The following is a 16,611-nucleotide window of genomic DNA, read 5'->3' on the forward strand; positions in this document are numbered from 1 at the left end:
CCAAGCCGGGTTAGTTGGTCAGTTTATGAGCTTCAGCTCATCGTCTTCACAAGAACTGACCTAATCATGCTTGTTGAAATATTCCATCGGGTTAATTGTGTCAATAGTTTCCGAAAATGAGCATCAACAATTTAAGATTATTTAAGTGTTTATACATTTTTCATGGCAAATACATTTTGATTACAAACATCATTTTTATTATTCTACACAATACACATCACTTGGCGCTAGATGTCTCCCTCCTCCAAAGTAAGGGAATATCACTCTCGATGCGAACGGAGTTTTGTCAGGTCCGTCTATGTTGAGTTCATGGGTCCGCGGCTTTCTCCCTGTCCGCGAGGTGCTGATCATGAAGCAGTAGCCATTTTGAAACACAAATCGTTCACAGTACACCCGCCCTGAAACCTGGAACTATGCCGCGGGGCCGGCCTCGAAAACTGAGGGATAAAACCACCAACGGAGCAGGTAATCAGTACCAAAATGTCACGAATAAAAATTCAGAGTCCAGGCTATATGAACAGGCTTGTATTGCACAGACAAACTGCTGCGTATGTGATATAAACTGACTTGAACATTGTGGATATAGTCCCCGGATATAGTACTGCGGGCGTCCATGGCGTTGTGTTAGAAAGGAGTGATTGAGGCGGAATGATATTAATAACAGTCTGGTGGCTCTACTTATTCAGTTTCAGTCCATTTCTAAACGCCGAGGAAGTAACGTGTCCCTCCAAGCTAAAACAAATTTAAAGTATTTTGACTCTTTAAACGGGCTTTCTGCGTCGTGTGTAGGCTTGACGGCGCAAGCTAAGCTAATGTTAGCTACAATTGACTTGTATAGCTGGCCACAGTCTCTTTGTTAGCTAGCCTAGCTATTTTTATATTGAGTTCTCCAGCTAGCTGTGTTGTTAACGTAGCTAGCTAGCTGGCTATCTGTCAAGACTGAATGGGAATCATTCGCCATCCTCCGTCCATGACTACTAACTAGCTTGCTAATAGGCTAATTAGCCAGTAAACCTTGTTTGGCTAACTCTAGAATTGCAGCTAACTATGGCCCACGATATGCACATGAAAATTTGGTGTCAGGAAATCTGACAACAAATAAAAAACCTTGCTTGTATTCATTGTTATGGTCCTGTCATCATGGCTAGTAATGTAAACATTCACATCTCACAAAACTGACCATACCGCACCATTATGATTACTAGTATTAGGCTATGTATTAATGACCTCATCGTGTGTTACAATACATATTTATAGCACATGATTAAAGCTATTTAGTTGTAAATTATTCATACACATTATTACATTGAGAGAAAACAGAATAAGGACATAACTGTTTACGTAAGTGCAAGTTGGCATATCAAGTAATGAGATGTAAAGTTCAAAGCATACAAGTAGTGATCTAGTGTTAACTATTGAAAAGGGTATATGGGCTTGTCTTACATCTTAGATTAATAGAGAGAAAAAAGAGGACAACTTAAAATACACCACAGCACACGTCTTTTGTCCTCTTTGAAAGTTGTTTGTTTCTCCTGTCATGTCAGCAGACCTCTCTGAGCAGAAGGCTGACAGCTCCAGTCATGGAGAGACCAGGGACATCAGGTGCTCTGTGTGTTCCCAGAGCTTCAGCACTGAGAGCCAGCTACAACGGCACCACAGAGAACACCAGGCCAACGACAAGGTCAGACCCTGCATCCCTGGAGCTGGGGCCGGAGCCAGGCTGTGGCATTCAGAGTGCCTCATTCACCCTCTTCCCTCTTCCCGTCCTTCAGCCTCATCGCTGTGACCAGTGTCCTCAGACGTTCAACGTGGAGTTCAACCTCACCCTCCACAAGTCGACGCACACAACCTCCAACCCCACCTGCCCCGTGTGTCAGAAGAGGTTCTCGCGCGTGGCCAGCCTCAAGTCCCACATCATGCTGCACGAGAAAGAGGAGGTCAGGTCTTAAGCAATCAACTCAATCATTCCACTCTCCATGAAACCACTTACTCTCGTTTGTCGACGTCGACATAGCAAAGCAAATGGCACAGTTAACTTCTCATGTCCAGGATCCACCATGAGCTATTGATCCACTGCCTGACCCTCACAGACCTGCTTCTCCCCTGTCTCGTCTCTTCCAACCCTGCCCTCGTGCGCTCCTCCAGAACCTGATCTGCACCGAGTGCGGGGATGAGTTCATCCTGCACAGCCAGCTGTCTCTCCACCTTGAGGAGCATCGGAAGGAGCTGGCCGGCATCAAGGTCTACTCCTGCAAGACCTGCGGCAAGGACTTCAAGATGGCCGCACAGCTCAAGGAGCACATGAAGATCCATGTCAAGATGAGGTCGGAGTCTATAACACACCCACGTTCACGAGCGCGTTTGCGTTCATCTCCTGTCAGTTTGTTTATTTATGGTTTGCTTATTCCCCCACCCACCCCCCCAGGGCATTCACATCAAATTCCAGAAACTACAAAAAGAACATAGATCGCAGTGGGTTCACCAATCGTTGTCAGCACTGCGGAAAGACTTTCAAAAAGCCTAGTCAACTCGTCCGGCACATCCGCATCCACACCGGTGCGTTGAATCATCGTACTACCGTTTCAGATAGTCAAAGCCCGTAAACACCTGTGTGCTCCCATTGATTATTGTTACGTTTTGATCATTTTATATGTATATCCGTGTATATATTTTTCCCCCTCACTGTGTTGGTTTGCGTGTGTGTCTGTCTTTTCCCTGCAGGCGAGAGACCCTACGTTTGCCCCAACTGTGGGAAGTCCTTTAACCAGAAGGTGGTTCTGCAGACCCACATGGTCAGGCATACTGGGGAGAAGCCACACCTCTGCATGTTCTGCCCTGCCTCCTTCTCCCAGAAGGGCAACCTGCACTCCCACGTACAGAGAGTCCACTCTGAGGTAAACAGCGGGTACACACACACACACACATACACACACACACACACACAAACTGCCCATGCAATCACCTCAACTGACTCTTTCATCCCTTCTACTACAATTCCTCTAACTCCTTGGATTGATTAGTTTAGCTTAATTATCATAACAACTGCACTATTTGTTACCATTTTATGTGCACTTTAAATAGAATGAGATGAATTCCTGCTTATTATCGAACTTTGTTTAACTCTCTCTCTTGCACTGCAGCATATTCTGTTTAGTCCTCCTCACCCCAGCCCTGCTCTTCCTCACCCCACCCTACCTCCTCCTCACCCCAGCCCGCTTCCTCCTCTGCCAGTCTCAGACCTTTATTCACAAAGTAGCCCGTGAATGAAAGCTAATGAGCTAGTCTCTCTCTGAATCTAACTATAGCAGATCCTCATTGTCAGGATCCAGATGCATAATAATAAGTGCTCATATAATAGCACATTTTTAAAACGAATGAGCCATGACAGTTAGGGTTAGCTAACTGAATAGGACCCAGTGTCTCTCAGAGAGGTGTGTTTGTGTTTGTGTGTGTAGGTGGAGGTAGGTCTGTTCCCAGTGCCTTGAGCATCATGCTAAGAGGAGTAACATAAAGAGATGAGCCCACCCACCCTCCACTCACACGTGAAAAGACACTGTGTCAGGAAGAGGGCCCGTAGTAATGGATCTCTTTTCCAGAATCTTCCACATTTTAGCATTCGGGGTAAACAAACCCCCTGTGACCCACCAACAGTTGTGTGTCAACAATGAAAAGCGCTTTTCTTATAAATATATCATTCCTATCCGCCAAATATCAGGGTCTTGATCTTTCCTTTGACCACAGGCCTGGTTCTGCATGAACTGGCCCTGGGAAATAAACACATTGCTTAGCATTACTAACCATTGTGGGCAGTGTGTCTGTCCGGCCTGTGTAAATCAAGCCTTAACACAGCCTCCGTATCGCCACTTAGTTTAATTTGCCTCTTATTCAACACATAATAGCGGTCAAGGGGGTTGTTGTTATGAGTTCCCATCTGAATGCATGTTCCCCTCTCGTCCATTGTGATGGCGTCCGCTAGCTGATATTAATTTACACTCGGCTAATGGAACGTGTAAATAACCGTCGGCCACATTGGCTCTCGTCGAGTGGCCAGTCCAATTTGGTCAGATTAGCCTTCGCTCAAATGCACCCGTTGTCTCTCCTGTCTTGTGTTTTGAGCGGAAGACTATTAGCAAGGCTTTCCAAAAAGCGGGACACGGAAGAAAATATGTTATGTGTTTTCTTGTGTGTGACTCAGTATTAAATGCAGATGATGGGGAGTTTATTGAATTAGCTGTCGAAGTGCCGAGGCCTTGGGACATTAGAATATTGCAGTGCACTCAAAAACTAGCAGCACGCTCTCCTGTATGGCCCTGACATCTTGAACTGTCTTTATAATTTTTGTATAGTTTTTATAACTTTTTTGTTGCCTAGATAGGGATATATTTAGTTTTTGAATGCATGCTCAGCACACAGTATCTCAAAATATTGAACTAACAGTCCAAAGTTGCAGGATGCCTTTTCAATTCGAATCATAATAGAATCAAATTGATAAATGCTTTATCTTAATCTCTCTCTCTCTCTCTCTCTCTCTCTCTCTCTCTCTCTCTCTCTCTCTCTCTCTCTCTCTCTCTCTCTCTCTCTCTCTCTCTCTCTCTCTCTCTCTCTCTCTCTCTCTCTCTCTCTCTCTCTCTCTCTCTCTCTCTCTCTCTCTCTCTCTCTCTCTCTCTCTCTCTCTCTCTCTCTCTCTCTCTCTCTCTCTCTCTCTCTCTCTCTCTCTCTCTCTCTCTCTCTCTCTCTCTCTCTCTCTCTCTCTCTCTCTCTCTCTCTCTCTCTCTCTCTCTCTCTCTCTCTCTCTCTCTCTCTCTCTCTCTCTCTCTCTCTCTCTCTGTCTCTCTCTCTCTGCAGGCTAAGGGGGTGCCTCTTTTCCCTTGCATGGACTGCAGCTGCGTGTTCAAGAAGCTCGGCAGTCTCAATGCCCACATCAGCAAAATGCACATATCCATCATAGACGAGCCGTCTAACACACAGGTCAGCGTTCACCATCAAACAAGCAGCTCTATGAGCGCTGCCTGGATAACAGGATTCTGGTCTCACCTCTCTGTTCCCCCCTCGCGTCCCGTCTCCCCCCCCCCCCTTGTGTCCCCCCTGCAGGAGGTGGAGGAGACGTGTGGGGGGGGCGCGGGGTCAGAGGGCAGCGAGGTGGTGACTGACGTGATCCAGCAGCTTCTGGAACTCTCCGAGCAGGTGGCCGGGGAGAGCTCCCAACCACAGGCCCAGGAACAGGCCATCACTATGGAGACTGCCATCAACCAAGACATCTTGCAGGCGAGTGTTGCATAACAATTAGGGATGGGGGGTAAAATCGATTCAGTTACGAATCGCGATTCTTGTGAATGACGATTTTTAAATCGCCACAATGCCGCCCAAATCGATATTTTGTCTGTAGCCTACTTTTAATTATTTTATTCAATGCGAGAAAAAAAAGTGTTGCGCTTATAATCCTACAGATGGCGCAATGCAAACTATTCGATCATGATTTCCTTCTGGCTAGAAGCGCAGCCTCACACGTAGTAGCTATGCAAAGGCTAACCTGTGGGACAGCAAACATGTCAGACGTGAGGCCCGAGATTCATGCTGCACCTAAACATTTTAAATCACACGTCTGGAAAAATGTTGGACTTCATAATTTACAGGGAAAGAATGAGATAGACATGAGCTATGCTCTCTGCAAAATATGCCAGGTGAAATATTGTGGTAATACTACAAACACACGTGCTCATATCTCTCGACACCATCCGGAATTATCTGACAAAACGGCGGAGGAAGCCAATGCTGCTAGCAACAAACAACAAATGCTGGACACGTTTCAGTAAGCTCCCCAGCAGTTCAGAAAAAGCTATTCGCATCACACAATCCATATCTCATTTTATATGCAAAGACCTTCATCCCTACAGTGTGGTCAAAAATACAGGTTTTCGTAATAGAGCCGAGGTACACAATACCATAAAGACGTTTCTTTTTCGGACACAGCCCTGCCCAAGATCTACAGCAAGGTCAAGATAGAAGTAAAGGAATCGTTGAGTAAAGCTCAACGAGTTGCTCAGATGGAGTTGCTTGGTGCGATACCTGGACGTCGAGGGCCACTGAGTCATATGTAATAGTAACAGCCCATCACATAACTGATGAATGGTGTAAGTCTCCTCACGTTCTCCAGACTAGGGCTTTGCATGACACACCGGGGCAAACATGGCAGAACTACTTCATAACGTAGCTGAGGAACGGGGCATTACCGAGAAAGAGCCAGCTTTAGTCACAGACAATGGACTGGTGGAAAGGTCATCACTCAGAATACCTTCTCCTGGCCAAGTGGTACTTGTGTGTACCAGGCACAAGTGTGCCTGCCCAACGTGTGTTCTCTACTGCAGGGGACCGTCGTTACTGCCCGGAGGAGCAACCTCACCCCAGAGCATGTTGACCAGCTCTTGTTTTTGCACAAGAATCTGAACATACCAAAGCACTAGCTTAGCCTAGTTGTTTTTTTTTAAACTTTTATTCGTTATATTTAATTTACCTTTTATTTATTGTTTAAAAGTAGCCTAAGTTTGTGTGCAGATTAAAGGGGCTCTAAAATAATAGGGCACATTTTTATTTATTTTTTCTATTGGCTGCCCGCCAGTCATTAAGTTAAGGTTTATATTTAGGAACAAAAAATGTAAGGTCTATAGAATTTGACTGTGTTTTATTTGAAAGTATGATTCAACTGTTTTCCATGGTGCAGTAATAACCAAAATAAATCGTAATATCGAATCACAATACTTACAGAATCGCAATACCCACAGAATCGTGATACATATCGAATCGCCACCTTAGTATTGTATCGGGAGGTCCCTGCTGATTCCCGTCCCTACTAACAATACACAGACACACACACATCAAATGAACCATTTATGTGTTCACGAACAGGACGGGGTGTGGGAATTATTGAAATAGATTTGTGGTGTCTCCATGGTGTGAATAGGTTTGCTCATTTCTAAACTGTTAAATAGGAATTAGGGGGTGGGGGGTCTTGCACAAAAGAGGCTACATTTCTTTTGTCTTCATTAAATAACATATCCTCTATTATGTTTCTCCCAGTTCCTGGCTAAAATACCCAGAGATGGAGAGAGAGTCAGACAGAGAGTAGGAGAGGGCAGGGGGGGGATGGCCTGACCCCAGAGAGGTCACCTCAGATGATCGGTCTCTCAGATAGAGACTGCTGCTTTATTCACTCACACACAATGGGCTCTAATTCACCACTTACATCCGGGACAACGTTTTGTTGTTGTTGTGTGTTTCCATTTAAAAGTTTTCCCCATCCACTTTTGTACCTTTGTGTTTTATGCTTATAAGTGGGTTAACACCTCCCCCCCCCCCCCCCCCACGTACCTGATGTATTCATTCATTCAGACATCCAACCAAAATCAGTCCAGTTGCCGACATTACTCTACCAAGCTGAGGTTTGTTCAAGGTGTTGTCGTCCATCGTTAAGGATTGACGACACCAATCACAGGACTTTAAGAACACCCACAAGGTATATGATCTTGTGTCAACGTCAGCATGTCCCCACACGCGTCCCATGTTAAACATACGTATGCTGTCACGTGTCCACAGCAAGCCCTGGAGAACAGCGGGCTCAGCGTGGTCCAGTCTCAGAGCGGCCAGAGCCACGCCACCGGGGGCGCTGTCTCGGACGGCAAGAAGCTGCCCGGCCAGGAGAAATCTGCCAAGAAAGAAAAGAGGAACATCTTCAAGAAGCCTGTTCAGATGCCAGGTACGGGCACAGCTGTCTAGGACAGACGCCATGTTGGTTCTCCGCCAGCACCCCTGACATGTTCCATTTCCTCCTCATCTTTCTCTCTCTCTCCTATCTGTCCCCCTTTCGTATTTGACCTGTCCTCCAACCCCCCACCCCGTCTCCAGGCTCCATCAGAGAGGAGAACGGCGTGCGCTGGCATTGTTGCCCCTACTGCTCCAAGGAGTTCCGGAAGCCCAGCGACCTCGTGCGCCACATCCGCATCCACACCCACGAGAAGCCCTTCAAGTGCAAGCAGTGCTTCAGGGCGTTTGCGGTGAAGAGCACCCTGACGGCCCACATGAAGACCCACCTGGGCATCAAGGCCTTCAAGTGCCCGTTCTGCCTCAAGTGCTTCTCCACCTCGGGCAGCATGAAGGTCCACATGAGACTGCACACAGGTGAGACCGCAGACTTACTGGAATTACAACTACTCTTACTACAGTCAGACCCCTGACTGACCTCAGTCAGACCCCTGACTGACTATAGCCAAACCCCTGACTGAGTACAGTCAGACCCCAGACTGACTACAGTCAGACCCGACCCCGGACTGACTACAGTCAGACCCCGGACTGACTACAGTCAGACCAGACCCCTGACTGACCACAGTCAGACCCCTGACTGACTACAGTCAGACCAGACCCCTGACTGACTACAGTCAGACCAGACCCCGGACTGGCCACAGTCAGACCCCGGACTGACTACAGTCAGACCAGACCCCGGACTGACTACAGTCAGACCCCGGACTGAGTACAGTCAGACCCCGGACTGACTACAGTCAGACCAGACCCCGGACTGACTACAGTCAGACCCCGGACTGACTACAGTCAGACCAGACCCCTGACTGACCACAGTCAGACCCCTGACTGACTACAGTCAGACCAGACCCCTGACTGACTACAGTCAGACCAGACCCCGGACTGACCACAGTCAGACCCCGGACTGACTACAGTCAGACCAGACCCCTGACTGACTACAGTCAGACCAGACCCCGGACTGACTACAGTCAGACCCCGGACTGACTACAGTCAGACCCCGGACTGAGTACAGTCAGACCCCTGACTGACTACAGGCTAACACCGTTCATCGAGGCGCCAGCTGGATTCACGTGTGAAATCCACCCAGAACACCAGCAGCCATCGCCCACGAGTGCAGGGTGTATTTACATGAGCGAGACAAAAGTTCAACCCAATACAATGTCCCAAAGCCATTCGAGCAAACTAAAGATGGATTAGCATAATCAACATAGTGGAGGTTAATTAGCTCAACTCTGCAGGTGGGAGAGATCCATGCTAAAGTAGGCTGTTTACAGAGCTCCAAAATCACAGTTAATTATCGGAGTGTGGGCAGTGGAGATGTCTCCACACCCGAGCTCGTTATTCAGGCAGTGTCTGTCCTTCTGTGTGCTATTACCAGGCTTTGTTTAAAGGCTTTTCAATGCTTTTGGGAGGTGACAAGGCATTCATTATCTGTGAGTTTTCCCCATTAAGTGTGCCCAGTGTTAGTTAACGTAGGCTCCCGCTGTGTATTCAGGTTAGGCATTTATGTAATTATGGTTATGTAAGAAAACTGTCTGGGTCTTCTTTTTTCTGGGCTATTTCCTGTAGCTTTTAGAATCTTCTCCGATGAAAGTGTTGCATTAGGGACATTGTTTATCTCCCCCCCCCCCCCCCCCCCATATTGTTGTTGTCCACACACCTTGCCCTTGCAAATGGTGTTCGTTTTTTTCCACTCAGCCAAGGAGCATTTACAAACACAAGAGTTTTTGCTCTCGTCTTTCAAATGCCGTCACCTATCGTGTTCCCCCGCAGGAGTGCGTCCCTTCCCATGCCCGCACTGTGAGAAGATCTTCCGCACGTCGGGCCACAGGAAGACGCACATCGCCTCGCACTTCAAGAGCCTGCAGCAGAGGAAGCACAAGTTCCCCCGCAAGACGCACAAGACCAAGGTGTCCAAGAGCAGCCTGCCCCTGCCGGACATACCCCTGCAGGAGCCCATTCTCATCACCGACCTCGGTGAGGGTGTGCATGCAGCGTGGCCGCACGCACACACACACACACACACAAATACACGTACCCACGCACAGAACTGCGTTTTTGCTTTCGGACTCTTGATTCTCATTACTCCCTCCTTCCCCTCTTACTCCCCCCCCCCACCCCCCACACATACACACGCCCTGTTTCTTCGACACCTTCCCTCCCTCTTTCCCTGCTCCTCCTCCTCCCCAGGTCTGATCCAGTCCCAGAACCCCCGTCTGTCTCTGCAGCACTACCTGGACATGGTGGACAGCGACCGGCCCTACAAGTGCCTCTACTGCAGCAAGGCTTATAAGAAGTCCAGCCACCTCAAACAGCACGTCAGGTAGGCCGGGGGAACAGACAAGGGGGCAGGGGAAATGACTCCCTGAACTCAAAGTAACAGTTAATAAACAGGCTAACACTTCCCATTGTCCAAACAGGGTGTGATAAGAGTGTCACGTTACAGAGAGGTGGGTGGATGTATAGAAACGGCGACAGGCCTGTTTCTGTCTAGGAATACACCTTTTCCCCCTGGTGCCCCCGGGGGGGGGGGGGGGAGGGGGGGTTCCGAAGCTTGTTCAGGTGCAGTGCGAACGCCCATTTTCCATGTTTTGCCGTTTGATATCCCTGTAATAACGTCACACTGTGCGGTGTGTCTCGTTAGCTACCAATGAAGCTGAAAAGGTCACACTGGCAGGGTAACCAGTGCCCATACCTGTGATGCCCCTGATCCCTGTGCCCGTGATGCCCCTGATCCCTGTGCCCGTGATGCCCCTGATCCCTGTGCCCGTGATGCCCCTGATCCCTGTGCCCGTGATGCCCCTGTGCCCGTGATGCCCCTGTGCCCGTGATGCCCCTGATCCATGTGCTTTCAATGCCACCGTCGATTAAGATTTCGGTGTCAACGCAATTGGGAGTCCATGCGCGTTCGCTGACGAAGGACGAGTTTGGCGACCCAGGCAGGGTTTTTGCATGTAGGCCGGTGCTCCGTGTTTCCCTCCCGGAAGAATGCACGTCGATAATCGGGACGTGAGGAGTTTAAAGCAAGGCGAACGGCTCGGCCGAAAAACACCGTGCATGGCCCCTGTGCTGAACAGTGTTCTCGTCCTGCGCCCCTTGGCGACTGGCCAAGTCCGTGGCACCATCGCACAAGTGCAGCTCGCCATGGCACCGAGTTCATATATTTACAGGGCTATTTCGTAGATTTTTTGACGAATGCGGATCGCTCAGTCAAATGACGTCATGCATGTCGGATGGCTGAGCGGTTAGGGAATCGGGCTATTAATCAGAAGGTTACCGGTGCAATTTCTGGCTGTGCCAATGACGTTGTGTCCATGGGCAAGGCACCTTACCCTACTTGCCTTTGGGGGAATGTCCCTGTACTTACTGTAAGTCGCTCTGGAAATTACTTAATGTTAATGTAAATGTCACCAGGTCTTGAGCAAAACAAGATTTCGTTTTCCTCCAGTCGCCGGTTCTCGAGATGATTGACGCCCACAGACAGACAAGGGTTCCCGGAATAATAGTTTTGATGTGAGATCAAATTGGGGGAACAAAGGAGTAATTGCACTGCCTTTCCTCCATTAGTGGTTTTTGATGTCTTTTTGACCTTTTGAGATTTGACATTGTGTCCCAGACAGGTAGAATCATTCTACCTGAGTGCTGTGCTGGCATGGCTGAATCCTCTCCACTCCTCTCGCCGAATCAAACCCCAGGGCTGATACTGGAGATGTATTTAATGCACAGTCAGCACAGGCAGAGCGTGTAGCGACCTGTAGGGGGGCTTCAAGGACTGCGGTTGTGTAATAACATGTCATGCATGACACCGAAACAAACCCTAAGCTGTGCGGAATCATACAGCTTTTACGTCATTTATCGGCTTCCCAAACGCCGCTCCCAAAAAGCACTCCTGGTGACCTTTTCCATATTGATACTCGCCTCTCTAAGTGAAAGGTAAACATACGGCCTCTCTTTTTCGCGGGGAAATTATGTTTCTAGAATCTCTTTCCATCCACACTCCTGTCAGTGTGCCGGGTCACCTCGACTCCTGGCTCAGGTCTCTCGCGTCTCTCCGCCGCGCTGACACGGTCTTTTCTCCCGGGCGCCCCCTCTCCCAGGTCTCACACGGGCGAGCGGCCGTACAAGTGCCTGCAGTGCAGCAAGGGCTTCGCGTCGTCCGGCGTGCTCAAGGCCCACATCCGGACGCACTCGGGCCTCAAGGCCTACAAGTGTCTGATGTGCGACACCACCTTCACCACCAGCGGCAGCCTGCGGCGTCACATGACCACGCACAGCGACCTCCGGCCGTACATGTGCCCCTACTGCCAGAAGACCTTCAAGTCGTCGCCCAACTGCCGCAAGCACATGAAGACGCACAGGTGCGCGTTTGACCTTCACGAGCCGCTAACGACCTAGCCACAAGAAGACGATGACATACACTGACATTAGTCATGCGATAGTTAACATATGTGTTAATAATGACAACTGGTTGACCCCCCCTGGGCCCCCTCACATACCATTTGTACCACATCCAACCCCCCTCATATTAAACTAATAATGACATGTTGACCCCCTCCCAGATTTTCTTTTATAACATAATGTTGACCCCCCCCCCCTTACATAACATCAGTAATGACATAACCCCATGCCCCCCCCCCCCCCCCTGTCCCAGGTATGAGCTGGTCCAGCAACTCCAGCAGCAGCCCACAGACGACCCCATGGGCGGGACCACCGTGTCGCATGACATGCAGGTGGAGATCGAGGCCGACGCCCTCCAGGCCCAGGCCCCTCCCTCCGCGGGCGGCGAGCAGGAGAGCATGCTGGGGCTGGGCCAGGGGGCGGGCGTGGGCGGTGGACAGCAGGTGGCGCTGGAGACCCAGCTGAGCGACCAGGGAGAGGGTAAGACCAGGCCACACCCTCTCACCACCGTCTCACAACGAGCCTAATCATGATTTCTGAAGGGGGAACAGTTGGCAGTTGTAGTGGCTTCCACGGAAATCAAAGACGAAGCCTAGGTTCAAGAATATATATTTAAATCCACTTTCTTTTGCCAAGAATCTCTTATCTGTCAACCGTCATTTCCCCTCGCTGTTTTATCTCCTGATAGGCACACTGTTAGTTTTTCAGACAGCTCGCTATTGAGTCCTCTTGAATTGAGTTAACAGATTGAACAGCAGTCTTCTCCCAAAGGCTGACAGGAGCCTGAGCTGGAAGAGACAATTGCTGATGGATGTTTAATTTCAAAGTCACAGTCTTTGGGGGGGGGGTTCAACAATGTCTTGTGTTCCATCATCCACTATTGTCAGGAAGTCGGAAAACATTGTTCAGAATCACTCGAATGTGCTAACCTCACTTGACTTTCTGAGATTTCTGCAGCTATGAAGTTTTAAATCCATCCGAACTATAGAGGCTTGATCTCCCCCCCCTCACTCTGTCTCTCTCTCTCTCATCAGTACACATGCTTCACAGTCAACCTTACCCGACCTCACGGCCGTACTTAAGATTCAGTTTCAACTCGGGAACGCTTAATATTTTAAAACCGCTTTACCATTGAGCTGTACAAAGTGAGAGCCAGTAGCCTCCTGGTTGGCTACCCTGTGACCTCTGACCTCTCCGGGTCGTCGGGACGGCGTGCACAAAGGGGAAGATGTTTATCGGAATTTCTTTTTCTCTTTGCTCTCAGCCAGTTTTTTTCCTCTCAGCCAGTTTTCAAGTTTATCTCAAATAAAAAGAGAGGGGTGAAATTGGCTGCTGTGGCCCCTGCCCCTGCTTCCCAGGAGGAAATCCTTCTCCACCTCAGACAGATAGCCCCAGGAAGCTATGTGTGACGACCTCGTCAAAGTCCTGGAGTAATGAACCTCCATTGGAATGATGAGGCCCAGCTGGCCCCGCGGACGTGTTCTCATAACGAGCCGTTAGCGTGCAAACGCTCACTTTGCTTCTTCTTTCTCCCCCGTTCGCTCTCGCTCTCCCTCCATCTTCCTCTCCCCCGTCTATCTTTTTCTTTCTCTCTGTCAATCTCTCTTTTTGACTCTTCCCCCCCCCCCGTCGCTCTTTCTGTCTCTTTCCTTCTTTCTTTCATCTATCACTCTCCCCCCCCCCCTCCTCTCTCTTTCTCTAGACACCTTTGTTACAACTCAACATGTGATGCCTCAGACCATTAGCCAGTTTGAGACGCAGTCTCTACCTCAGCCTGCCTTTGACCAGCAAGCTCTTACACAAGGTAAAACACACACACACACACACACACAAACATTGGGTCTGGTGCATAATGTGCTTGACTTGAGGAACTGTCAGTCCCTCGGCTGTAATGTGTCCGGCTGCGTCCTCTGTGTATTCTGCTGGGCTGCAGTGCCTGTGCCCTGGTCTCTCCGGTGTGAGGGACTTGGCGGCGGCACCTGTTCGCAAACCGGTCGCAGCCAGAAAGAAACTTAAGTGACACGCACACATTTTTCTTTGTCGCAATGGGTTAGGGCTAGGGCCACTTCCAGTCTGCTGTCTGACCCCCTCAAACTTCAGCCAGCACCAAGTGGCACGAGCACCCAGAGCGTTGCACTGCACCAACAGCTACACTCAACTCAAACACACACAGAGAGAGAGAGAGAGATTCATTTAAGATACGGCATTTATCAATTTGATTCCATTATCATTCGTAATGAAAAGAGATCCTGCAACTTTGGACTGTTAGTTCAATATTTGGAGATACTGTGTGCTGAGCATGCATTTAAAAACTAAATATACCCCTATCTAGGCAACAACAAACAATTATAAAGACAGTTCAAGATGTCAGGGCCATACAGGAGAGCGTGCTGCTAGTTTTTGAGTGCACTGCAATATTCTAATGTCCCAAGGCCTCGGCACTTCGACAGCTAATTCAATAAACTCCCCATCATCTGCATTTAGTACTGAGTCACACATAAGAAAACACATAACATCTTATCTTCCGTGTCCCGCTTTTTGAGAGAGACATTGGGGATGTGTGTGCGTGAGAAAGACAGGATGAGAGACAAATTGCTGAAGCCTACTGTTTCTCTTGGATGTATCTTTGCACAACGTGCCCCCGTGACCATCTGCATGTGTGCGTGTGTCTCTCTCTATGTGAATATACCTCCATAGGTTTCACCATTACAGAAAGTTATGCCCAGCCCCAGTTCACCACCGTCCAACAACTCCAGGACTCCAGCACTCTGGAGTCCCAGGCCCTGTCCTCCAGCTACCCCCCCCAGAACCTGCTCCACGTCCCCAGCTCCGAGGTGGTGAGTCCCGGGCACCGCCACCCGCCTCTCCAGCCTCTCCAGCCTGTCCTCCACTCCTCCAGACCAGAACTGGATCAAATGCTAATCATACACAATGGATGCAATTCATTCACTCGCAGCACTTCACCCAGTACTGGGAAGTCCTTGGGAGAGGGCCAAATACTGGACAGAGGTGTTTGTATTATTGCAGTAGAGTGACAGCAGAGTGTGCGTGTGTGTGTGTGTGTGTGTGTGTGTGTGTGTGTGTGCGCAGGCCAGAGGCCTCCTCCAGGACCCCCCCGAGGCTGATGTGCAGCTCAGCGGCCAGATCCAGGACTACCAGGACGACAGCGAGGAGAACGGCAAACGGGCCTACAGGTACGTGTGTGTGTGTGCCCGTGTTAATGAGTGTGTGTGTGTGCCCGTGTTAATAAGTGTGTGTGTGTGCCCGTGTTAATGAGTGTGTGTGTGTGTGTGTGACCGCGGCCATGAGTGTGTGTGTGTGTGTGTGTGACCGTGGTCATGAGTGTGTGTGTGTGTGACCGCGGCCATGAGTGCGTACGATCGAGAGCGCCTAGCAGGCAGCGTGGCCACTCGACAGTAAGGGCCTCTTTCCCCCCTCCCCCTCCGACGCTTTCGGCTCGCCAACCCTGTCCTGCCCACGTCAGAGTCCCCGCCAGGCCAGCGTAGCGAGTGGCTCTAATGACCCGTCCGTGTTTGCTCCCTGGGTCGGCCCCGTGGACGAGACCCCCCCACCCCCCTCCTGATTGGATCCTCGGCGGGCGGCGTCGCGTCCTGAAGAGCCCTTCTCGTTCGCTCCCGCCGCGCTCCTCGTCTCGTCCGACGAGCCGCTTCTCTCTTTTGCGGGCGCCTCAGCGGAACCAGCGTGCGCTTGATTGGTGCGTTGGTGGGAGGGGGGGGGGTTCCCGACGGCCCCTCACTTGAGAGCCCCGGGCGCCCCAGCTGCGTCACCCGAGTGGGCTGAAGGAGGGGGAGGGAAGGACGGATGAAGGAGAGGGAGGAGGGGGGGCGGGGGGGCAGGTGCTGGGGGGGGGGATCACGCACATACTTTTTTTTGTTCCTCCTCTCTGCTCTTTTGTGTCGCCGCACGCGCCCAGCGGCTTTCATCCGGGCGCATGACGTCAGGTGCATTGTGGGAGAGCCGGGGCGAAGATGAAACAGCTCGGGGGAGGTGGGATGGGGTGGGGGGAGATGGAGGGATGGGGAAGAGTGAGGCGTGAGGGGACAGGGGGTTTCATCCATCCACGGCCCCTCCCCGCTCCTCTCGGCTGTAGCGTCTGCCGTGGGAGGGTGGCGCCGCGCTCGCCGGCCGAAGACCCGCCCGCTCGGTGCTCTGAGTCCTCGCGCACTCCCCTTTTACACTTTCACACCACGACGGACATTTGATGGCTCTCTATTTCTCTCAGCTGTCTTCCCACCCCGCCCCTGTCAAGCACGCTCGCACACACACAGCGTCGGTTCTGGAGGGTTACTTGTGTGATTGATGGTGCTGTCCATAGCTGCGCTCTCCCTCAGTGGACTCACTGCTAAGGGCGAAACTGAAGTTTTCTTCTCTTTTCCCTCCACA

The 16,611-nt window shown here is 50.3% G+C and overlaps 1 protein-coding gene across 5 annotated transcripts in view; it reads left to right on the top strand.

Annotated features, from left to right (window-relative positions):
- Window positions 1–290: 290 nt before the first annotated feature.
- The window catches only part of LOC146300876 (zinc finger protein 236), a 28,327-nt gene continuing 12,006 nt past the window's right edge, over window positions 291–16,611 (top strand). For 2 of the 5 annotated variants that reach the window (XM_084706775.1, XM_084706810.1), the window contains exons 1-17: window positions 300–465; window positions 1,545–1,681; window positions 1,773–1,937; window positions 2,146–2,324; window positions 2,426–2,556; window positions 2,722–2,894; window positions 4,846–4,968; window positions 5,092–5,265; window positions 7,591–7,750; window positions 7,900–8,172; window positions 9,583–9,786; window positions 10,000–10,132; window positions 11,907–12,167; window positions 12,461–12,687; window positions 13,910–14,011; window positions 14,905–15,044; window positions 15,298–15,401. In XM_084706775.1, the coding sequence (XP_084562901.1) occupies window positions 414–465; window positions 1,545–1,681; window positions 1,773–1,937; window positions 2,146–2,324; window positions 2,426–2,556; window positions 2,722–2,894; window positions 4,846–4,968; window positions 5,092–5,265; window positions 7,591–7,750; window positions 7,900–8,172; window positions 9,583–9,786; window positions 10,000–10,132; window positions 11,907–12,167; window positions 12,461–12,687; window positions 13,910–14,011; window positions 14,905–15,044; window positions 15,298–15,401 (2,738 nt within the window). In that variant the 5' untranslated portion in view covers window positions 300–413. Of the gene's footprint in view, window positions 466–1,544; window positions 1,682–1,772; window positions 1,938–2,145; window positions 2,325–2,425; window positions 2,557–2,721; window positions 2,895–4,845; window positions 4,969–5,091; window positions 5,266–7,590; window positions 7,751–7,899; window positions 8,173–9,582; window positions 9,787–9,999; window positions 10,133–11,906; window positions 12,168–12,460; window positions 12,688–13,909; window positions 14,012–14,904; window positions 15,045–15,297; window positions 15,402–16,611 lie in introns of all 5 variants that reach the window. The other 3 variants (XM_084706784.1, XM_084706793.1, XM_084706801.1) reach the window with 3 other exon arrangements.

The sequence above is a fragment of the Hypomesus nipponensis genome, chromosome 2 (genome assembly GCF_054491055.1).
Source record: "Hypomesus nipponensis isolate SF chromosome 2, ASM5449105v1, whole genome shotgun sequence".
NCBI lineage: Eukaryota > Metazoa > Chordata > Actinopteri > Osmeriformes > Osmeridae > Hypomesus > Hypomesus nipponensis.